Source organism: Eptatretus burgeri, chromosome 11 (genome assembly GCF_056783735.1).
Source record: "Eptatretus burgeri isolate ZD-2024b chromosome 11, Ebu_testis_v1, whole genome shotgun sequence".
In the NCBI taxonomy this organism is placed as follows: Eukaryota; Metazoa; Chordata; class Myxini; order Myxiniformes; family Myxinidae; genus Eptatretus; species Eptatretus burgeri.
Window position 1 is genome coordinate 35,455,746 of NC_140971.1, and position 24,968 is coordinate 35,480,713.

At 39.9% G+C, this 24,968-nt stretch overlaps 1 protein-coding gene across 1 annotated transcript in view; it reads left to right on the forward strand.

Moving 5' to 3' along the window:
* Positions 1 to 634: 634 nt before the first annotated feature.
* NOL10 (nucleolar protein 10) overlaps positions 635 to 24,968 on the forward strand; it is a 30,131-nt gene continuing 5,797 nt past the window's right edge. Inside the window, exons 1-17 of the mRNA XM_085845970.1 lie at positions 635 to 953; positions 4,427 to 4,472; positions 5,750 to 5,848; positions 6,025 to 6,102; positions 7,722 to 7,759; positions 7,854 to 7,990; positions 8,243 to 8,308; positions 8,751 to 8,811; positions 12,007 to 12,092; positions 12,258 to 12,336; positions 15,454 to 15,603; positions 16,351 to 16,417; positions 17,035 to 17,087; positions 17,211 to 17,337; positions 17,831 to 17,910; positions 18,230 to 18,328; positions 18,639 to 18,734. Of these exons, the coding sequence (XP_085702096.1) occupies positions 888 to 953; positions 4,427 to 4,472; positions 5,750 to 5,848; positions 6,025 to 6,102; positions 7,722 to 7,759; positions 7,854 to 7,990; positions 8,243 to 8,308; positions 8,751 to 8,811; positions 12,007 to 12,092; positions 12,258 to 12,336; positions 15,454 to 15,603; positions 16,351 to 16,417; positions 17,035 to 17,087; positions 17,211 to 17,337; positions 17,831 to 17,910; positions 18,230 to 18,328; positions 18,639 to 18,734 (1,428 nt within the window). The 5' untranslated portion in view covers positions 635 to 887. The remainder of the gene's footprint in view (positions 954 to 4,426; positions 4,473 to 5,749; positions 5,849 to 6,024; positions 6,103 to 7,721; positions 7,760 to 7,853; positions 7,991 to 8,242; positions 8,309 to 8,750; positions 8,812 to 12,006; positions 12,093 to 12,257; positions 12,337 to 15,453; positions 15,604 to 16,350; positions 16,418 to 17,034; positions 17,088 to 17,210; positions 17,338 to 17,830; positions 17,911 to 18,229; positions 18,329 to 18,638; positions 18,735 to 24,968) is intronic.

Sequence of the window (24,968 nt, forward strand, 5' to 3'; positions counted from 1 at the left end):
TATTAATGGCTTTCCACAAAAAATGCTCAAGGGTGCCAGAGTGGCATCAATCAGAATATTCATTCAGATGGTCTAGTGATCACACAAATGCAGAAAACCATCGTGCGGACCCTAATGGAAGGTCATCTTGAAAAATGGTGTTTGACATCCGGACTAGTGGTGGACAGGTTGTGTGTGACGAGGACGAATTGATCAGATTTTGTTTCCGGTGCAGCTCCATATGCGGCCTACCAGTGGGATACAAAACGTAAAGTGTTCAGCCTAGTGAAGGTCTACACTCTACCGAGTGTCGTTCTAGCTTGTCCTTGTAATCTGACTGAACGGATGGACGGACACAAGGTGAACACAGTGCGGACGTTTTCGGACATAAACAAGAGGATTTTTCGAGACTTCAAAAAGGTGGAAGTTATCTGTCGAGCTGAATAAAACATCAATATACACTCCAACACGTTTTGCCTCTTGACCTTTAATAACAGGAAGCAGTTATTTCGTTTTGAAGCATACCTAATATATAGAGAATAAAAATATCCACTGGCTTCATTTTTTTTCCCCTCTCCACTCTTAACAAAGTCTTTTTTTGTTTTCTATTCGTGGATCGAGAACGTCGCTTGATATTCGCAAAAACAACAACAACAACGACGACGACGATATCCGGTGTTGAAAGCAACATGGCTGCGCCCACAGTTGTAGCGTGAGATAATGAAAGTGGTGAACATCAAATCGTTGTGTCGTTCAGAGCACTATTATGACGTCATGGAACGAGAATATATCTATTTAAATTGAAGGACCACGTGTGATATTGCCCCGTTGGATATCGAGGCGTTTTGTTGGTTAAAGAAGAACCTTTGGCCTTGAACACGGGTCTTGTGTCGGGGAGAACACGCAACATGCAGGTGTCCAGTGTTAACGGTGTGAAGATTTACAACCTGAGCTCCGGACGATCATTACCTGAGGTTTGTTCACCTGATGTTGATAAAGACTCCAAGCATGGCACGTGGTGTTTGTGGTTCCTTTCTTTCTTTCTTTCTTTCTTTCTTTCTTTCTCTCTCGATTTTCTTTTATGACCCTAAACCCTTAATTTTATATTCCCGACATGAAATATTGGGTTTCTGATCAGATATATCAATGGAGTTCAGTGGAATGAATATCTCTACATTTCCTGGGAAGCCCTTGATGAGCCCCAGGCAGAAGTTGGCTTTTACCTTGGCCTCAGGTTTGTGGGCTCTTTGGTTAAAGGTTTATGGAAAATGGATCGACAACTGGCTCTGGGATACAAAGGAAAGAGCGGTTGTCCGTGGAGGACGTGAAACTCGAGTAAGTTATGGAGTATCTCAACAAGATCTCTTTTCGAAAGTAAGGGGTCCACCTTAGCGAACACAGTGAGCTTCATACTTGACGCGTGCACGTGAGAGAATAGGAAACAACAACAACAACAACAACAACAACAACAACAACAACAACAACAACAACAACAACCCAATACCCCTGGCTATTTGGAATCCGTGTCGTTAGCTATGACCTTTTGCTTCCGGTTGTTGTTAGACGCTGTGCGGTGTATAAACACGATTGGGTTTAATTTCTATCTTGTGAATATTACTCAACGCATGCACATGAGAGAATAGGAAACAACAAAAACAACACAATACCCTGCCAATTGTGAATCCGTGTCGTTGGCTATGACTGTTTTTGTTTTGTAGCTGGTTTTTTTTTTGTTTCTGGTTTTTGTCATGGGGAATAATGCATGCTGGGAGATCATGACCGGAAGTGTTTATTTATTTATTCAATTATTTTTTTCCCAAAGTTAATTTTATCCTTCCGAAAGTGATTTTTTTCATGACAGGAAGTGTTTATTTAGTATTTAACATTACCGGGAGTGATTTTGAAACTTTTTCCGGAACTTTTAATTTATTTTATTCTTGACCAGAAGTGATCTTTTATTTATTTATTTATTCAATTATTTTTTCCCCAAAGTTAATTTTAATAAAGATATCTCCCGCATCATCAAAAAATTTTTTTATCGTGATTTACATTATTTGATCGCTGATCCCGAATCCAGGCCGAAGTAACCGGAAATTGCGTCAAAATCATCAGCTGTGCAGCGCTTACATGTACCACGGTATAGTTGGCAAGTAAACAGTTGTGAACAAGTTTTATGTAAAGTCAGAAGCGAATGTAAGAAGAATTCTACGTTCGCTTCTAGGCTTTGCCTATTCCGTGTTGTTCGTCTTTCGGCTGCTCCTGTTAAGGGTCGCCACAGCAGATCATCCGTTATGATCTGCAAACTGATTTGGCACAGGTTTTACGCCGGATGCCCTTCCTGACGTAACCCTGGTCGCCTCTTACGACACAGGGATAAGGATTGGGTTTCACCATGATTCTGGGCTGCTCTACACCCTCTCATAGCGCAGCCCAGTGCAGAGCGCCCGTCCTCAAGCGATCCTCCAACCCAAGCCTCTGAGTAGCCAGATTACAGGCGCACGCCACTACGCCCGGTTGGCTTTGCCTATTCCATATTACTATATATGGGCTGTTTCACAATGAGGGTACCAAGTTTGTCTCACAACCACTAAAAATTCAAACTCAATATTTTTATATTTTTATTTCTCCAAATCCAACATTGTTAATTACAATACTTAAATCCAAATTTTTGGAGCATCTGAATGAATATTTCTTTTTAAAAATAATACCCCAAGGATGTTAGGAGAGTATTTTTTAAACTACAACAGTCATTAATACAATTCAACTATAACCACAAAATAACAACACTATCAAACTTCAGTGGTTTCCATATGTTTCACAAGTATTATTCCATTACTGGAATTATGATTCAGTATACAAATGAAGTATATTTGTAGAAATATCAATAAAAGACTGAACTAAGTTTCAAATATCCAGAAAAAAGATGTTTTAATTACCACTTCCACTAATAGCACTGCATATGATGGAATTTAGCACAAAATTTTAAAACTACATGTAATGTACTTTTCTACATATACTGAAAAAAATTACTAATTTATCTCTGAAAATAAAAGTTTACCACCACAATGAAAAAATTAAGAAAATCATATTTCTTCCAGAGAGGACATTTTTGACATGGATATTCAATCAGTGTTGTAACAAGATAAATTACATAAATGTAAATACCTTTTACTGATAATGGATATTTATGACCATGTCAACCTTACAAAACATCAAAATTTATAGCCAGCAAGTAGTTTCCTTATAACTCGTGGCAGTTTAGGTGTTTCCGGAGAGGACACATTTTTGACGGACACATGTAAGGCAATCAGTGCAGGCCATGCAAATAGAAGGTTATTGGTTACACTCAAACTTTGTAGCATTATATCAGTGCAGGTATATACACACTTGGTAAAACACACAAACTTTTAAAAACACCCTTTATTTATATAAAATAATTATTCTACAATATGCATTTCCGGAGAGGACATTTTTTGACGGACGAACGGTGGGACATATTTATTGAGGGTGAAATAAATATTCATAGTCTGAAATTAATAATATGTTGTGGACAAAGTACAGAAGAGGTATTAAATTGATGTAACAACAAATAAAAGTCCCAATTTCTGCTTGTATTTGTTTATACACTGTGAATGCAGTGTACCTGGAGAAAATGAGACAGCTATTTGTCAAAAAAATGGCAATTTTTATGCCATTCTGCCAAAAATTGACGTTTTTTTGTCATAAAAAGTGGTCCAAGTTGTGCCATCATTAGTACCAACTACTGGCCCTAATGACAGAGATACTACAGCCTCTCATTTAGCTATTTAGCATGCAAGGGTACAAAATACCAGAAATGACCATGACTAGTCCATATAATCTTGTGTTGTTCTTCCGTGTCCATCACACTTTATTCCAAAGGGTGTTTCCTGTTGTACCATTAGAACCGCGACATTAAAGTTCCAGGTTTTGCTTCTTCCACTCTCCCTTACCCCCATCCCCCACAGACGGGTTTTTTTTTAAGCAGGAACTTTTAAAATCAAATGAACACAAAGTTTCATGCCAAGTCAATTGGTTTATATTAGCATTCCAACAGTACCATTTTTATTTTTCTGCCCTTTACAATAAAATGTCACACACACACACACACACACACACACACACACACACACACACACACACACACACACACACACACACACACACACACACACACACACACACACACACACACACACACACACACACGCCTCATTTTAGTAAGAGAAGATGATTTCACTTTATTCCATCTCATAAGCCAGTGGGGAGAACTTTGGTGAGAAGGGATGTAATTGGGAAGAATAGAAGTCAAGAAACTTCAACAATATTTTTGTAATACAACCTCTGTCGATGTCGTTAACCTCGAAGAAATTATTTTGTTTACGCTGTTGCTCAAATGACTTCCCTTGTCGTGTGTTTATGTATCCAGTGGCTTACAGACCAAAAGAAAAGATCTTTGCAGCAGAGGGATGAAGGTAAGGTTGCTTCCTTTGTATAGCTTGATGTAATAACTGTTCATTACCTCCGACACCGAAGGTGAAGGAGGTTATGTTGTCACTCCTCTCTGCCTGTTTGTCTCTTTGTTTGTCTGTGTACAGGATATCTCAAAAAGTTGTGAACGGATCCGGATGACATTTTGTGGACATGTTCGGTGTGTGAGGATGAACTGATTCGATTTTGGTGAAGATCCGGATCCGGATACGATAATTTTTCAGTGATTCTTTACCATTGAGAGATAGGGCTAAAAAGGATATATAGCACGATATCTCAAAAAGTTGTGGACGGATTCAGATGAAACTTGATGGACATGGGTGTGTGACGAGGAAGAAATAATTCTATTTTGGTGAATATCCGTATCCGGATCTGAGAGTTTAAAAAAAAATCATTCTTCACCATTGAGAGAGAGGGCCAAAAAGGATATATAGCATGATATTTCAAAAATGTATTGGGCCAGATATGTTCTCGTGGATCAGGCATTACAGGGCGGAGGTACGCACTCTACCGACTGCCCTTCTAGTTTGTCCTGTGTTGACCCCTGTGACCTTAAATTCCCATGCATAAACTGGGGGTCAAATCCCCAAAAATTGGTACATATTTCATGTGTCCCCCAATGTTGATTGCATAAACAAAGTTTCATGAGAAAATGTTTCAAAATGTGCCTGTCATTTCATTTTTCGATATTTGACCTTTTAATCTTGCCCCAGGGGGTGGGGCCAAAATGACTGCTCTTGCACCTTTGTGCCATATAGTGATCATAACTACCAAGTTTGGTGAATTTATACACAACCGTTAAAGAGGAGATAGCATGACTGATGGACGGACGAGCGGACATTGTTGATAACAATATGCCCCCTCTTTTTAGTTTTTGTTTTTTTTTTCCCAAAAAGCGTGACGGATAATAAAATTGCAAATGCATGATTATTTAATTTTAATTAATTATGCCTCCATGACAAAGTCATGTTAATGTGATACCATTGGCTATGGGATTTGAACGAAACTAACTACACGTACCATGATACATATGTACAGATTAGATATTGAGGTTAAATGGTCTTGAGGTTTTCGCTCAAAGTTAGAGTAAGCAAAGACTTAATGTGGGCGTCGTGACGTTGAATTATGTCTCGTTATATATGCAGTTGCTCGAATATTCATATTATCTGAGGGCATAACAAATTAAACATCTATATATGGATAGTTATTGATTGCTTGACTTGTTCTTGAGTGGATAGTTCTTGCACTGTTGTACATGCAGGCATACGGCGGCGTATTGAGCTTATCCAAGACTTTGAAATGCCTACAGTCAGTGAAGTCATCAAGGTTTCACCGGATGGTCAGTACATCTTGGCAGCGGGTGAGTACCTCATCAGAGAATAATATCTAGTTGAGATGGGGATCATTATATATTGGTCATGAAATTCATTAAAATTATTCTCCAAGTTTTGCTTACCATGTTTTTTTATTGGAAAATATTTTCGTGATTATAAAATATCAGTCAACTTCATCTAACATGTTACTCACCTTTTTCAGGTACATATAAACCTACATTTCGCTGCTATGATGTCACGCAGCTGTCCATGAAGTTTGAGCGCTGCCTCGATTCAGACAGTAAGCTCCATTGTCGTGTCGCTTTTTCTGAATTGTAAATTCTGATTTAATATTTTAAATTAAATATAGAACTTCTTTTTTCATAAACATAAACCTGCTGTCACAGCCCGGTGTTGGCTTTGTGGTTACGGTGGCTGGTTTGGGATCTAGGTCCTGAGTTCAAGCCCCGTTGGCCACTGATTTAACACCAGGTGGGCTTGATTTGCCCAGTCATCCTGAGGTCAGTGAAATGATTACCAGTGTACTGGTACAGGGGCACAGCATCAGCAGCATAGTCACGCCCCGACAAAATGATAACTACTTGGCAGCCAAGCTGCCAGACGCAAGAAAAAGAAGAACCTGCTGTCAAATATATCATCGCAAAGTGGTATCTTACAAGTGAGACGTGGGCTACTGTCATTTCTCTACTGATTCAGTTTTGGATGGGGTTCCCACCTTTGGTACGATGCTTGTGTTTGGGAGGTACTCACTTGAGTTTGATCACCTTGTGTATTTGATATTTATTGTGTCATTAAAGCCTTGCTAGTTGACAAGATGGCTTTGAGGAAATGTGTTCATTTTTAAACTACCTCGTCTGCATTCAATTCTACGTCATACTATAAACTGAAATCCCAGTGCTTTGCAAGCAGGGTATTGCACCAATGAGTGTGCTCTACCATTTAATTGTGGATTTTTAAAATACTACACTAACCTCAAAAAGAATAGATCATTGTGTGCCACTACTCTGGCCAAATTTAATATTACTGGCAGGGTACCCACCCTACGGGTGTTCTTCTGACACGTGCCTTTATTTGGGTGGTGTATAGATAACTGACAGCGCAGTTTAGGCAACCCCCCCCCCCACCCAGGTTTTGTACATGAATCAAAAACATACCTTCTGCTTATAATTCAAAACACCTCACTGCACTGGAAAACGTGGGGACAGGAATACTGAACTGTAAATGGTGGTCTTATAATACCCTCCCCCACCTGGAGGCGGCGCGACACGATACACATTTACATAGAGAATTTGTGCCCTACCCCCTCACCTCCCCCCCCACCCAAGACTTGCTGGCAAAGATAAAAGCACCCCAATACATTGATTGGGGTCATGCTGATCCTCTGTATAAAGTCTGGATGTAATTGGCCCAGAACTGTAGGAGGAGTAGCATGACAAGTAAACCAACAAACCCACACACACACAAACACAAACACTGGTCTGTGAATTATAGTAAGGATTTCCCTGCCTAAGGATTGCTTCAGCAACATCCTCCAATTAAATTGCAACCGATCCAGTGTGATTTCTCACCTTGAGAAATATTCACAAGTTGCAGCTCCCTGGTGCCCTTCAGAGGGATATGGGAACAACAATACCACCACCACCACCACCACCAATATCACATATTGTGCTGTTTTCATTGTGACATTGTAGATTATACATATTTTTGCGTGACCACATGTACAACAAAATTCACCACAAAGAAGAGGGTAAAATATTTGGTCTGTCATGTTTGTATCACTATCTCCATCCTTCATGCTTCTCAGTATTTGTAAACTAAATAAATAAACAACTACCCTCTTGCCATGTGACCATGCCACCCGTATTCTCAGATGTCTTGTGCTATTCCTTTCGTTCACAGTTGTGACGATGAAGATTTTATCTGAAGATTACTCCAAGGTATAAAGGCATGACAGTTGGAAAATAACATAAGGAAATTCTAGAACCATAGTTGGTGTGTTTGGGGTGGATGTGACTTTCCTGCGTGGTGCAGTTGGTATTCCTGCAATGCGATCGCTATGTGGAGTTCCACTCGCAGCAGGGACACTGGTACCGCACTCGTTTACCGAAGTTTGGGCGAGATCTTTCTTACCACTCAGCCTCATGCGACCTGTACTTTGTAGGCTCTGGGTAAGGCCTGCTACACGCCACAATGCCACTTTTCATTACATCTTGGTGCTTACTTGCATTGTGGCACCTTCTAATATTGCATGCAGTTGGTAACTGCTGTTATTATGTGGTTTTCACCATTGCTCGGAGGTATTTTCAGCTTTTTTGATCCATCACCACCTGTTGTCAGTAAGTTGCTCGATTAAGAGCACTTTCTACCAGAATTTGTACACATTCCAGAACTGTGTTTCTTTGTGTACGTGTTTCTGACAGCCCCGAAGTTTTTCGACTCAATCTGGAGCAAGGGTGCTTTCTCAACTCGCTGGTGACCAATGCTTCGTATGTTTCTGCATGATCATGTCTTGTCCTACTTATTCTTGCTGGCACAGCTTTGTCTGTTTGTTCACCATTTATGTCACTCTTGAACCTTCACTGTGACGATTCATTTTGACCATCTTCTTTCTGCAAGGAGCTGTTTGCTCAGAGTGCAAAGTTCAACCTGTCATTTGTTATATCATTTAAAAAATATTTTCTGTAGTCTTCATGGAGGACTTGGAGGACAATAACAAAAGGAGCTATTAGTGTCTGCATTAGACATATTAATGTGATAATTATTTTCAAATATTCCCCCCTTTCCCTTTGACTTCCATTAGCAACATGAGCAAACTCCTATAAATGATATAAAACCAGTACAAATGTTGGTATTTTTTTTTGTTTCTTAAAGTCTTGCCTTGCTCACATTTTGTTTCCTGTGGCTTTCTTTATTTTGTCTGTCTTGCAGTTCCAACAACTGCTGTGATATAAACCCAGTGCACAACCTCTTCGCCTGCGGAACAGCAGAGGTGTGTCCAGAGGTTGTTGAAGTTTAGGATGTTCACATTACAATGGAAGCAGAATAACCTGAGATTGGCTCCATTAGCAAATTTTGAACTTGGCTGTGTCAGAACCAGGCTGATCTGCAATGTAGTTCATTTCTCCATTGGTATGGTAGCAATCTGAACTTAGACTTGCAATATTACTCGCTACTAGCAGGGACCTGTGAAAATTCCATGCAATGTAAAAATGTGATTTCAAATCCTCTACTCCCACTCCCATCACAAACCCAAAGTCCTCAACCTCCATCTCCCAACCCTAAGGCGTCAATCCCTCCCCACTCCAATCCTTCAAACCCGTCACGTCCCAATCCGTCACGGTCACCTGTCCAAATCGCAATCCCATGAGATATGCAAAAAAATAATGTCACCATGAGCAGGTCAATGCTGCATTTCAATAACAGCCCCACATGAGCAAGGTTTGTATTGTGTTCACTAGTACCCACCCTATGGGCGATCTTGCTCCAAGCATGCAACACTATCTTCTGACACATCTCTTTATTTGGGTGGTGTTTCGGCAACAGAGTGCTGCCTCGATCACTTCCGAAAATATATATATATATATATATATATATATATATATATATATATATATATATATATATATATATATATATATATATATATATATATATATATATATATATATATATATATATATATATATATATATAACCCAGGTTACGTACATGAAGCAAAAACGTGTACTGCTTATGTGCATATATAATACATCATGGTTATATAGCTCGGATAATTCCAATTGCAGAGGCCTGAAGCCTGAGGCCTATACGTACAGTCACCTTCACAAGGTTCGTGACACCTATCGGCTCCAACCTTTCGATATTTGATGATCCTTTTAACAGTCACTGGGGTTGTTTTACACTGAAAGGAAAACTTATCGGGATGGCATGAGGATTGTGAATACTGTCACTTTTGAAGATGTCTTAAGCAAACTTAAAATGGCAAACGTATGATTTTTTTTTTTTTTTTTAAATCAAGATGCAATTGTGGGTGGCTTCAGGCCAGCTATCCAACCAATGGGTATATAGTAGGCATACGTACATACACTTGCTCCATTTTATATATACAGTATATATATATATATATATATATGTATATATATATATATATATATATATATATATATATATATATATGTATATATATATATATATATATATGTATATATGTACCTGGCGTTTCCAGGCAACATTGGGTCCCTCCTCCCACCCCACCCCTTGAGGGACAAATTCATCGATTTATGTCTGAAATAATGTTGCTATCGATATTTATCCTCATCACCTTGTCATGAATCTGGGGTGTGTTCAGTTACCAAGTTTCTTGAAGACTGCTTGCCAAGTGGCTTCAGCACTCAAGCAAGCACTCCATTATAAACCATTGACTAGGAACGGCTGGCTTGGCAAGCACTAGCTAGCTGCTTGGTAACTGAACACAGCACTGGACATCCCAACAGCATACAGTACATACAAAACAACGACAAAAGGACATTAAAAAATTATATAAACCCTTCAAATATTTATCATGAGTATTTTCGTTGTAATGAAAACGTACTTTGTTCAGACCCACACATCCACAAACTCAGCTTTATATGTTAGATTGGGTGACGGTGAGACACCTCGCACGAAACTGCCATATTTGCATGATATTTATTCACTCTTGTTAATCTATTCTTCTTCTCCCTCTCATAGTAATCAGCAAATAAACTTTCTATTCTCCATTCTCCATCATGTCATTTCTCCATGAGTATTTTTTTTTTCATAAAAAGGCTCCAATTATTAGTGCATTCTTGCTATTGCAGACATCGCTGCATACTGATGTCATGTGTAAGGACATCTTTTTTCATTCTTCGCACGGAAGTAAACGCAGGATATATTGTAGCTTGTAGCAGTCATTGTAAATTCTGGTAAGCAAACATTGAGTTATAAGTGACACGTCTGGCAGACACAAAGTAACTGCGTTTGACGTCCCACAAAGTTTTATTTACTTCTTTGTTTTTTAATAAAAAAATATCGCTACTTTCCTTTCTCTGCATAATATGATAATTAATATACATTAATTAGACAGCTGCCACGATTGCAGCAGACAAAACATGCATTACTTCGTTTGAGTTGTAATCAAAATGTTACTTTGTTTCCTCATTTAATGGTACAAGATGCGTTGTTCAGTCTTCAAATGTATATGAAATTTTTAAACCTATCTGAACTACGTGGATAGAAAAAGATGGCGGAGATTTTTGGGCGGATGGACGGTGTGGCCTGCAGAATGGGGGGCGCTTGTGACCCACCTACAGACAGACTCACAGAGACAAACTCAGCTTCAAAAAAAAAAAAGAATACATATATTAGTAGTTTGTGTACAAAGTATCTTTGGTTTCAGAATTATGTAACCTTTTTGGAAAGCAACAGAGCTCCCAACTTCTGCTTTGGGGGAATATCACCAGGCAGTGCAGAAGCTGCAACATTTATTTCAATTCTCCACTTTTCAGGCACACGCATAAAATAATTCCTTGTATTCGACCGTGAGGAGCAATGCCTGTTGATGTGAAATATTTTGCCAGTGTGCTTACCACTATAATCACCTTAGCCAAACAGTTGGGTGATCTTGTGATATGTGACAGCTGGGTGAGTGTTGACATTTGGGATCTTAATGCTTTGACTTCAGGGTGTAAAATGACACTGCCAATTCCGTATAAACGAAACTGGGCTAATCTGGAAGATTTGTCCACCTTTTTCATGGTTCCAGCTCCACCCTGGTCAATGAAAATGCTTGTTGGAACCATGTGGGCATGGAATAAACTTGCTTGTGTGAATATAGCATTAGATTTTATCTCAGAAGAGTTGTGATTTTGTCCTGTTGTTGAATTAACATTACACTTTGTGAGATGGCAAAGGAAAGACATGCAAAATGTATCTTGTCGTCTTTTTAATTATTACCGTGGAATTCTGCAACCTACTATTTGCTCCATTCAGCGTATTTCAAGCTACAATGTGTCCATTTTAGTTTTTGCACGGGTGTTTTTTTCAAAATTTTTTGTGCAAGTTGCATTGTACAATCGGTGAATGATGAATAAAATGTAACCTGGGTGATGCAATCAAAATTAATCATGATCCATTTATTTCAACTTTACCACGATGCTCATCCTAGGGCCGGGTGGAATGCTGGGATCCCCGGACACGTGGTCGGGTTGGCCTGGTGGATTGCGCCCTATCCAGTTTCACTGCAGAAGCTGAGTGAGTATGAGGCTTTTGATGTCAATAATGGACATGTCCTATTTGCTTACATTCTACTTATGTCATTGTTCAGGAGCTTTTTATGAAGCTCAGATATGTGTGAGGTTTGAGCTACCCAGATGGTGAATTTTAAATTTTTGCATTGTTCATATCTGCTTTATCCAGGGTGTTAGGCCTACCTGCAGTGTCGACGCTGAAGTTTAAAGATGCTCTCCAGATGGTTGTTGGAACAACAACAGGCCAGGTGATGGGAATTGCATGGACTGCTGTTTTTTGTGTTTGTAAGATGCATTGTTACATATGGACTGCTGAATTTGAACATTGAGACTGATTTCAGAGAGGACTAGAACGGCACTCAGTGGAGCTCATACCTCCCTTCGCAAGGCTGAACAGTTTGTTTTTTATCCAACTAATAGACCTGATCTGGATCTGGACCTGAACCAAAATTGAATCGGCTTGTTCTTGTCACTTAACCAACTCATCTTACCTTCTTGGAGTTGGGAGGGGTGGTTGAGTACTTGAAAAAGAAAGGGGAGTTGTGGACCTGGGGTTGGGGACTTAAAGAAGAAAGGGGAAGTGGAGGATAGAGTTGGAGTGTTTGGGGGGGTGGGGGGTGGAGAGAACAGACAGAGTTGAGAAAGGGGAGTCGAGAACTTTGAGCTGGAAGGGGGCACAGGGTTGAGGCCTTGAAGAATAAAAGGGTTGAGGCCTTGAAGAATAAAAGGGTTGAGGACTTGAAGTCACATTTTACGTTATGCTCTAGGAATGAATTCCCCTACAACCGTGTGCGTGTGCGCGCGTGTGCGTATAATGTGTGTATATATATATATATATATATATATATATATATATATATATATATATATATATATATATATATATATATATATATATATATATATATATATATATTGTTAACATTTAAATAAACATGTAAATACAATAAATGCAGTGTAAACTAGAAGGGCATGCGATAGAACACATACCTCCGCCACGCAATGCCTGATCCACGAGAACATATCGGGCCCATTACATTTTTGAAATATCATGCTATACAGTACTCTATCGTTTTTCGCCCGATCTCTCAATAATGAAGAATTACTTTAAAAGTTAAATAATTCTCGGATCCAGATCCAGATTTGGAGCTTCACCAAAATCGAATCAACTTGTCCTTGCCAAACACCCAACCTAACCACCAAGTTTCATCCATATCCATCCACAACCTTTTGAGATATCCTGCACACAAACAAATAAACAAACAGACAGAAAGGAGAGAAAACATAACCTCCCTTCACCTTTGGTGGTGGAGGTAATTAAACAAAAACACAAGTTTTACCTTTTAAATTTATTCCAAAACAGCAAGGTGGGTGAGGGTAAACATATTACGTACTCATTCTTACTGTACTGTGCCATAATAGAAAACACAAGACTTAGCTTGGAGATAATGATGATGCTGTTAGAGCGGGAATTGTGGAGGTTAGAAAGATGTGGATGTATAGCTTGCGATGGCTGTTGGATCATCGGTAGTTCGACATAGTCACCTGTTACATTGCCACATAGAAGAAGGGCAAAAAAACAGTCCTTAGCCACCTTCATCCAGAGCAGATCTTCCCTGCTTACAGAGGAAGGTATCAGATTGCATCCTCTTCCAAAATAATCCCATCTCTTAGGCATTAAAATCCTGCTCCGGCATAAATGCTTTCATCTTAATTTCCATGAGCCATGGTTGAACTGGAGCCTTGGAAAACCTGCATTGGTTCCTCCCATACAGCGGTCAATGAGGATTTTTTTTTTCTTCTGTGTGTTCCTCGATCCAAACATTAAGTGCTTTTTTTCATCCTTTTAATATGATCACGGAACGAGAAAGAGACGCTTGTGCTTTGGGGAGCATGAACACTTGAACAGACATTTGACTCACGTTTACCACACAGTTAATTCATTGTTCCATAATGGCGGTCCACCGATGCTGCACTTTCACTTCTTGCCAACGTATCTAACAACTCCATTTTTCTGCTGCACAATGTCATAACCTTTCTCTGCCTTTTGGCACAATTAATTTTGTCCATCATTTTACGTTTGGGCACCATTATTAACTGTGTGTGTTTGCTAGATCTTGGTTTACGGGTAATTCCATGTAATAATGGACATGAAGCATAAAATTTGAAAATGTATTTTTTCAAAAGGATTTCTGTTGGACGGTGTTTAGTTAGGTCTGAATTTTCATAATTTATGCGATATTTACTCCGTGGATGATGTCACGTGATTTAGCGGCCATCTTGAAAGAACTGCCTCAACGTCTTCCAACGGTAAGTCATTCTGTCTGTTATCATTTTGTCGAAAATATGGCTATTTGATGAATGTTTTAATCCAAAGTAGTATTCGCTGATGAATATTACTGATATAGGATCAGGCTGTAACTACTCATCAACATATTTGGTCCATTTCTCTCTGTGCCTATAGATCAACATCAACGAGGCATATGCAAGCAATGAGGCTTATACAAGCTGTTAGACAACCAAATGTTCGCTGATGTATGTAAGAGATTGTATAGATATCATAAAATGCGCCCGAGCATTGACTATCCAAGATGTGATCGCATGGGTTACGTCCGTTACATTGCTGAGTTACGTCCGTTACAGTGAACTTTTCAACATATTTTAACAAACAACAGACAGATCGTATCGTTGGAATATAGAAAGTATGCTACTCATGCTTAGTTTGCTTACCGTGAATGAAAGGTATACTACAAATTCGTTATTTCGCAGGATTTAAGAATTGTGCTATGGCCAGTTTTCGTTGTGTCCATTTCGATGTTACGTCCGTTACGCCTCTTAAATGTTGATTTTTGCTTTAGTAGTAGACCACACAGTGGGGTTTGTACCAATATCAGAAAGCCATAGAGACTAATTACGATATGTAATAAAGAAACTCTCTGTAATATGGCCAACCTTTTCAAAATTTCAACATTAGTGATGCAATTTTTGTCTCAATGTTACGTCCGTTACGCTGGAATAACCCTTACTGAGATAATAATATTACTGATAACAATGACCATGGTTTACCGAATCGGCGAATGTTTCCACATGTGGTAAATGGCGAAACTGCGAATGCCGAACTTGTGAATAATTGTATTGAACAATTTATGAAACCTCCCACCCATCTTGGGACTCCTTTTTGGACCCCAAAATGTTCCACAGAAATTTTAGCAGGGTCAGCCCCAATACTGAGGGACTAGTTTGGGGACGGACAGACAGACACTCCTGCTTTATTATATCATTGATAGATTAATTTTGAAGCCTGCTGAGTTTTTGTTGGTGGTTGTGATGAAAATTGTGCATGTGTGTTATCGGTACCTTGGAAGATTCTGCTCTATGATCTGCGTTCCAAAAAGCCACTCATTGTTAAAGACCACCGGTTTGGCCTTCCAATCCACTCTATCTTTTTTCATGAAGAGGAGGACCTCATAATCTCCGCAGACTCACGTATTGTGAAAATGTGGAACAAGCAAACGGTATGACACTTTGCACCATTGCACTATATCACCTTCAGTTCTCCATTCCATCACATGTACCATCACCTCAATCTCTATTTTCTTCACCCCCTTTCCTCTTCCTCCTTCTACCCCCCCCTGCCCTTTCTCTCCCTCCAACCCGACTTATTTTTCTCCACCTCCACCCCCACTTCCTTTTCTTACCCTCCACCTCGTTTCATGTCCCTCCCTCCACCTCGTTTCATGTCCCTCCCTCCACCTCGTTTCATGTCCCTCCCTCCACCTCGTTTCATGTCCCTCCCTCCACCTCGTTTCATGTCCCTCCCTCCACCTCGTTTCATGTCCCTCCCTCCACCTCGTTTCATGTCCCTCCCTCCACCTCGTTTCATGTCCCTCCCTCCACCTCGTTTCATGTCCCTCCCTCCACCTCGTTTCATGTCCCTCCCTCCACCTCGTTTCATGTCCCTCCCTCCAACTCGTTTCATGTCCCTCCCTCCAACTCGTTTCATGTCCCTCCCTCCAACTCGTTTCATGTCCCTCCCTCCAACTCGTTTCATGTCCCTCCTTCCAACTCGTTTCATGTCCCTCCTCCTTCCAACTCGTTTCATGTCCCTCCTTCCTCCAACTCGTTTCATGTCCCTCCTTCCTCCAACTCGTTTCTTATACCTCCTCCCTCCAATCTATCTCACAATGTAAACGTTTTACAATTTTCTTCACTCTGACAACAGCTTCAAGAAAATATATTTTCTTCATTTCTTTACTTTGCAGGGAAAACTGTTTTCTTCGTTGGAGCCAGAATGCAATATAAACGACCTGTGTGTTTATCCAAATTCAGGTATTGCCTACCACACGGCAAACAACCTACACCACAGTCACAAGCGTTGATCCACTCTATAACATCCCAGAAGAACTGCTCACATTCCAATGACTACATCATTAAATAAATCGTGCTGTAATTTGCAAAACACAAGGCTCTCATCTTCAGGTCGAACAAACCTCCGGTTGATCGTAAAATATAAACTCCAACGATTGCGAATAATTCAAACAAAGGTCGATTAACTCGTGTTTTGCTTTTAAAATCACAATTGTTCCGCCACCTTTAGGGTGCAATTTTTCTCTCCATTTAAATACGTTGGGCCGACAGACTCTGACATGTTGGCATTTCTTTTGCCCCTCGGGGTGCTTTCCTGAAGCTATTTGTTAATGGAGAATTGCTTGCTCGATTCGATGAGTGTTATAATTATATTATTGTTGATGAGACAGTTCTGGAGTAGAATAAATAGTGACTGTGCAATGAGGCAACTTTTAAATCGAGAAAAGTTTAGGTTTTTGTCGAAATGTAGTTGGCAGATATTTAAATAAAGAATCTGCTGACACGGCGAGGTATTTTTGGTTGCACAGTATTCACTCTCTTTGTGTAATTCCTCAGGGTTCTTTTTCTTTTTCTTTCAGGGATGCTTTTCCTTGCCTGTGAAGCGCCCAAAATGAACACCTATTACATCCCTGTAGGTGATCACTTCATAAACTAGCATATTCATACCAGACTTGCACAGACACAAGTCCAAACATGAAAACTAAGATGGACAAATACACTGGTTGCTCTAATGTACCCTCGGCACTATTTCCAGGCCCTCGGCCCAGCTCCTCGCTGGTGCTCCTTCTTGGACAGCCTCACAGAGGAGTTGGAGGAAACTCCTGAAAGCACAGTCTACGATGATTATAAGTTTGTCACCTGCAAGGACCTCGATAACCTCGGTAAGCATTATTTAGCGTACACTTAATGCTTTCCACCTGTTTTATTGGCTCACCAACTTCACCTTTTCGCATTTAAATAAATTGTATCACGTGGTACCCTGGATCCCACCTTTTTCATATTTATCAGCTAGTTGTATTTCTGACATTGCACCGATAAAACTCTAATCGTCACAAACCTTTTAAACTGTTTTATTAACCCCCTCCTTTCATGGAATTTTTATTTATTTATTATTTATTATTTTTTATTTTTGTAATTCAAGCCATTTTCAAGCATTTGTGAAAAATTAGAAAACACCATCTTTTCACTTAAAAACAAGATGTTTTGAACTGGAAGTATTGTTTAACTCCCAACATTTGATGTTGTCATGAGATGCATCCCATTTTTGTAAGCCAGGAAACTTTTCAAGTTGTTTACGCAACAACGATTGCAATGTTTGTCAAACTTTCCACGTGCATATATAGAAGCTATCAATTTTGACCTCATTCACGCCAGGTCTGAACCACTTGGTGGGATCCCCACTCCTTCGAGCATACATGCATGGATTTTTCATGGACATTCGTTTGTACAACAAGGTATGGAACAGTCATGTGTACAGCACTTTATCAATAAACCATTTGAAGAGAGGCTCTGCAAAGTCGACTTTTTCTGGATGTTGACAATTTTGTCTTGTATTCACAATTTCAAACTCTAAAATGTACAATAAAAAATGATTATGGGTATATTGTAGAAATGTTATTTTCATCGATACTTTGTTAAAATTATTTTGCTATTGCCAATCATGTATCCAGCATTCAGCATTTTAATGCACAGCCTATCGATCCCTCCATCCATTCTTATGCATTATCATTCCTATCCACATGTGCAAAAACCTATTCAATAACATCTCCGCAGGTGAAATCGATGGCCAACACCTTTGCATTTGAGGAATATCGCAAGCAAAAGGTCCGGGAGAAGATTGAGGCTAAGCGAGTACGGCGGGTCAAAATTGAGGTAAAGTTTTCTTAACAATGGAGGTACTTAAAATATGTAGTCATTTGTAGCTTCAAATGAATGTTATAGGTTGTTAACCCTTATAACTTGCCCTGAGTTTGTCACCACCATAATTCTTTGCTTAATGAATTGCACCTTGAACTGGAGGCTACGGAACTTGCCACATCCACTGGTGCTGCATCGCGACTTGCTTTATTGAGTGGGAAAATTATTTTATAGCAGCTGTACCACCATGAATAGTGATCACAAAACAGCTTGGTTAGACGTCATAATAGATATTTTAAGGTGTTCTTACCTTCTCCGCATTCAGAAACTCCCGACAGTAAACCGGGACTTGGCGGAGAGGCTCAGGGAAGAGGCCAAAGAAGATGGCCGGTCATTAGGACGAAAAAGGAAGTCTGCAAAGGTATATATCTGTTCGTATGTCGAATTAAAAAAATGTTTTTATTGATTGTTTGATTGATTTTTACTGTTGCAAATAAATCAGTTTTCAGTGTCACCTCTAGCCTTTGAGTAAGATTACAGCAAACGTCATTCACCTTGTGCATTCTTTCTTCGACGGCTTTTGAAATTTGATGTGTTGATGAAAAGGCAGGAAATCAAATTGATACTCGTCTGTGTTCATGGTTGGACAGCAATACCCTGGTTTGCGCAAAGGATAGGTTCCTGAGATATTTGCGCAATAGCAATTTCACACAACAGGGCTCATAAAGCATTTTGTTGATGAGGATATATGGACCAGATGTGCTACCTCTGGAGACAGAAGAATGATGTATATGAACTGTAATAACCTGATATCATTAATGAACATGATTAAACAAATAAATATTCGTAATTAGTAGTAAAAAAAAAAAAGAAGAAGATTTTTCTACATTTGTGGATGATGTACCAATGAGGTGTCTTGGAGATAAAGTTTCGCCCACCAATTGCCTTCACTCCTTTCACTTCATCATATAATCTCAGCACCTTATCCCTTGCCTTCTTGCTCTTTCACTTCATCATATAATCTCAGCACCATATCCCTTGCCTTCTTGCTCTTTCACTTCATCATATAATCTCAGCACCTTATCCCTCGCCTTACTGGTCTTTCACTTTATCATATAATCTCAGCACCTTATCCCTTGCCTTCTTGCTCTTTCACTTCATCACATAATCTCAGCATCGTATCCCTTGCCTTCTTGCTCTTTCACTTCATCATATAATCTCAGCACCTTATCCCTCACCTTACTGGTCTTTGACTTCATCATATAATCTCAGCACCTTATCCCTCGCCTTACTGGTCTTTCACTTCATCATATAATCTCAGCACCTTATCCCTTGCCTTCTTGCTCTTTCACTTCATCATATAATCTCAGCACCTTATCCCTTGCCTTCTTGCTCTTTCACTTCATCATATAATCTCAGCACCTTATCCCTTGCCTTCTTGCTCTTTCACTTCATCATATAATCTCAGCACCTTATCCCTCGCCTTACTGGTCTTTCACTTCATCATATAATCTCAGCACCTTATCCCTCGCCTTACTGGTCTTTCACTTCATCATATAATCTCAGCACCTTATCCCTTGCCTTCTTGCTCTTTCACTTCATCATATAATCTCAGCACCTTATCCCTTGCCTTCTTGCTCTTTCACTTCATCATATAATCTCAGCACCTTATCCCTTGCCTTCTTGCTCTTTCACTTCATCATATAATCTCAGCACCTTATCCCTTGCCTTACTGGTGTTTCACTTCATCACATAATCTCAGCACCTTATCCCTTGCCTTCTTGCTCTTTCACTTCATCACATAATCTCAGCACCATATCCCTTGCCTTCTTGCTCTTTCACTTCATCATATAATCTCAGCACCTTATCCCTCACCTTACTGGTCTTTCACTTCATCATATAATCTCAGCACCTTATCCCTCGCCTTACTGGTCTTTCACTTCATCATATAATCTGAGCACCTTATCCCTTGCCTTCTTGCTCTTTCACTTCATCATATAATCTCAGCACCATATCCCTTGCCTTCTTGCTCTTTCACTTCATCATATAATCTCAGCACCTTATCCCTCGCCTTACTGGTCTTTCACTTTATCATATAATCTCAGCACCTTATCCCTTGCCTTCTTGCTCTTTCACTTCATCACATAATCTCAGCATCGTATCCCTTGCCTTCTTGCTCTTTCACTTCATCATATAATCTCAGCACCTTATCCCTCACCTTACTGGTCTTTGACTTCATCATATCATCTCAGCACCTTATCCCTCGCCTTACTGGTCTTTCACTTCATCATATAATCTCAGCACCTTATCCCTTGCCTTCTTGCTCTTTCACTTCATCATATAATCTCAGCAGCTTATCCCTTGCCTTACTGGTGTTTCACTTCATCATATAATCTCAGCACCGTATCCCTTGCCTTCTTGCTCTTTCACTTCATCATATAATCTCAGCACCTTATCCCTTGCCTTCTTGCTCTTTCACTTCATCATATAATCTCAGCACCTTATCCCTTGCCTTCTTGCTCTTTCACTTCATCATATAATCTCAGCACCTTATCCCTTGCCTTACTGGTGTTTCACTTCATCATATAATCTCAGCACCGTATCCCTTGCCTTCTTGCTCTTTCACTTCATCATATAATCTCAGCACCTTATCCCTTGCCTTCTTGTTCTTTCACTTCATCATATAATCTCAGCACCTTATCCCTTGCCTTACTGGTGTTTCACTTCATCACATAATCTCAGCACCTTATCCCTTGCCTTCTTGCTCTTTCACTTCATCACATAATCTCAGCACCATATCCCTTGCCTTCTTGCTCTTTCACTTCATCATATAATCTCAGCACCTTATCCCTCACCTTACTGGTCTTTCACTTCATCATATAATCTCAGCACCTTATCCCTTGCCTTCTTGCTCTTTCACTTCATCATATAATCTCAGCACCATATCCCTTGCCTTCTTGCTCTTTCACTTCATCATATAATCTCAGCACCTTATCCCTCGCCTTACTGGTCTTTCACTTTATCATATAATCTCAGCACCTTATCCCTTGCCTTCTTGCTCTTTCACTTCATCACATAATCTCAGCATCGTATCCCTTGCCTTCTTGCTCTTTCACTTCATCATATAATCTCAGCACCTTATCCCTCACCTTACTGGTCTTTGACTTCATCATATAATCTCAGCACCTTATCCCTCGCCTTACTGGTCTTTCACTTCATCATATAATCTCAGCACCTTATCCCTTGCCTTCTTGCTCTTTCACTTCATCATATAATCTCAGCAGCTTATCCCTTGCCTTACTGGTGTTTCACTTCATCATATAATCTCAGCACCTTATCCCTTGCCTTCTTGCTCTTTCACTTCATCATATAATCTCAGCACCTTATCCCTTGCCTTCTTGCTCTTTCACTTCATCATATAATCTCAGCACCTTATCCCTTGCCTTACTGGTGTTTCACTTCATCATATAATCTCAGCACCGTATCCCTTGCCTTCTTGCTCTTTCACTTCATCATATAATCTCAGCACCTTATCCCTTGCCTTCTTGTTCTTTCACTTCATCATATAATCTCAGCACCTTATCCCTTGCCTTACTGGTGTTTCACTTCATCACATAATCTCAGCACCTTATCCCTTGCCTTCTTGCTCTTTCACTTCATCATATAATCTCAGTGCCTTAGCCATAATTACTGTCTGGCTTGAAGGCATGGTGTGCTGATTCATATCCTCAATCCAGCAAGATAAAAGTCTGTCCATCTTTTCCATTAAACTGCTCTGAGATCTCATTAATTTTGCAGGACTCATGGACTGACTGACTAGATACTTTAATTTTTTCTTTGTTCTTTATTAGTCTCCTTACAGATGACTCCCACAAACCAAATTCACACCCGACAGCGGTGGCACCAACACCCGACTCCAAGGTGTTCCATCCTCCTTAACACTTTCCATTTCATGTCCATGCTGATGCTTTTCTTTCACACTTTTGGCATACCAAGGATTTCGGCACAATTACCAATATGGCGTTGCACAGAGCAGGAAGTCAACAATGTGTGTGCTGATTGGTTCAGAGGAAACACGCTCAGATACACGCACTGATTGGCTGCCAGCGAGGTGAACACTCGTGGTCTCATTTTTGGTCGAGGTAGTGGGTTTAAATTTGGAACTTTTGACTCGCTTGATGGATTTAAATCATTTATTATCTTGCCAAAACGAAGTTTTTGCAAGATATGTTAGTCAGCTTGTACGTTTTTTTTTGTTGTTGTTTGTTTGCTTGTTTGTCTGTAATCACGTATAAAAAATTCTGCAGAGCACAGTTATCATTAGAAAATTTTGTAACCTCATATCAGAGGCCTATAGAGGTCCCTTTCAGTGCACAAAATTTTGAAGGTCAAGGTCAAAGGTCATGGTCACTTTGTCGCAAATCAGGGGAGTCGACGAAACCCTTATTTTTTGAGTAATTTTGATCGGATCGTCTTCAAATTTCATGGAAATATAGTTCATGGTCTGGCGCTCAGCTGATTAATTTTTGGTGGTAATTGGCCTTGACCTTCATATGTTTTTCTTTGTTGTTTTTTTTTTGTTTTTGGTCTGTAATCACGTATAAATCACTCTGCAGAGCACAGTTATCATTGGAAATTTTTGTAACTTCGCATATCAGAGGCCTATAGAGGTCCCTTTCAGCGCATAAAATTTTGAAGGTCAAAGGTCAAAGGTCAAGGTCACTTTGTCGCAAATCGGGGGAGTCGACGAAACCCTTATTTTTTGAGTAATTTTGATTGGATCGTCTACAAACTTCATGGGAATGTAGTTCATGGTCTGGCGCTCAGCTGATTAATTTTTGGTGGTGATTGGCCTTGACCTTCATGGTTAGCACCTCAGGTCAAACATATTTGACCCCAACGTCAAATTTTCAAGTTTTAGGAACCATATCGTGTAGTACCTCAAATTGAACACCTCGATGAGTGCTTTCAAGATATGTCAAGCTTGAGACATTATGACGTCATTTGGTGACGTTATGAGGCAAAAGCATATTTTTCATGGTTACTCTGTAGAACGATTCTCATCGGAATCTCTCGTAGGCAGATATTCCTCAAGGAATCGCTCCTGGCGGATAGCAGCTCTGTTCACCTCTGTGTGACCTTAAAGAAGTCACACGTGGTCACCTTTTGGCAAGATACGGGTCTTTTTATTATTTTATTTTTTCGATGTGTGAATGCTAAACGAGGCCTTTTGCACATGCGGGGTGTGTGTGTGTGTGTGTGTGTGTGTGTGTGTGTGTGTGTGTGTGTGTGTGTGTGTGTGTGTGTGTGTGTGTGTGTGTGTGTGTGTGTGTGTGTGTTTTTTACACCGATTCGGTTCTGTTCAATGGGCACTTTTAACCTGCTGTTGTTAGCGTAAAATATGCAATTCAAATTGTCCTTAAAACATAATTTTCAGCATTTAGATGAAAGATTGGCAATTTCAGAATGGTTAACCATAATTGTTCTGTTCCGAAATGCAAATTGGACTCACGGAAATATCGGAATACAATAAATATCCATGGATTAGAGGTGTTTGGTTCGTACCATTTCCTGTTCGTACAAGCCAGCATCGGCTGTGGATATAACACACACACACACACACACACACACACACACACACACACACACACACACACACACACACACACACACACGGACTGACACTTTTCTTTTTACCAAAATTGCAGATCGAAAATCTATTATTATTTTTGTTGTTGCCCTGAAACCAAACAAAAATATATCGTTTTTGGCCCAATCTCTCAATGGCGAAGAATCACTTTAGAAATTTAAAAATTCTCTTATCCAGATTCAGGTCTTCACCAAAATCGAAACAATTTGGCTTCACACACCCAACCTCTCCACCAAATTTCATCCAAATCCATCCACAACTTTTGGAGATATCTTGCACACAAACAGACAAACAAACAAACAAACTGACAGGGATGAAAATATAACTTCCTTCCACCTTCAGTGTTGGAGGTAAAAATATATTTGTAACAGCCCTCCTATCTCCTGCAGCTCCCCCTCCCAACATGATTAATAGTAAATACTGCATCATAATTTTAAACTTACCCTGCACATTCACAAGCCCCAGATATGTCCTTCCCAACGGTGTTCAAAAGTGCCTAATCCAGATACACAGTCCATTCACTGGTAGCGATCCATTGGGGGTTTGTGAAGCATACACCCGTCCACTTGGGCCTTGCATCGACCCACATGGTCCGGAATTTGTACTATGAGCAGATTCCCGTTTGGCGAACTGAGAAAGTTCTCCAAGTCTCACGTTGTGCAGAGGCACAGCCCTTTCTCTCAGGTACTTTTCCAAGTATTTTTCAACTTATTTTAGAAGCTTTGTGAGCTGTTTAATGTTACAATCCTTATCTCGCACATACGATATATACGCTTGGCTGACCTGATGACCCCAGTTTATTGGGGTTTCTGCACATGCGTACCGAGCATTTTAGGGCGGATTACGTCATTTCAAAAAACACATATTAGACTACCTCTCTGGAGGAGATTGGTGAGCCAGCTTGGTTTTTAACTAGTTTGGTGGCTTAATTCTGAGATGACTCAGTTTCCAGAAGCTGACAGTGCAACTTTTTAATACTGTTGCTTCCAGCTGCTTTGTAACCTA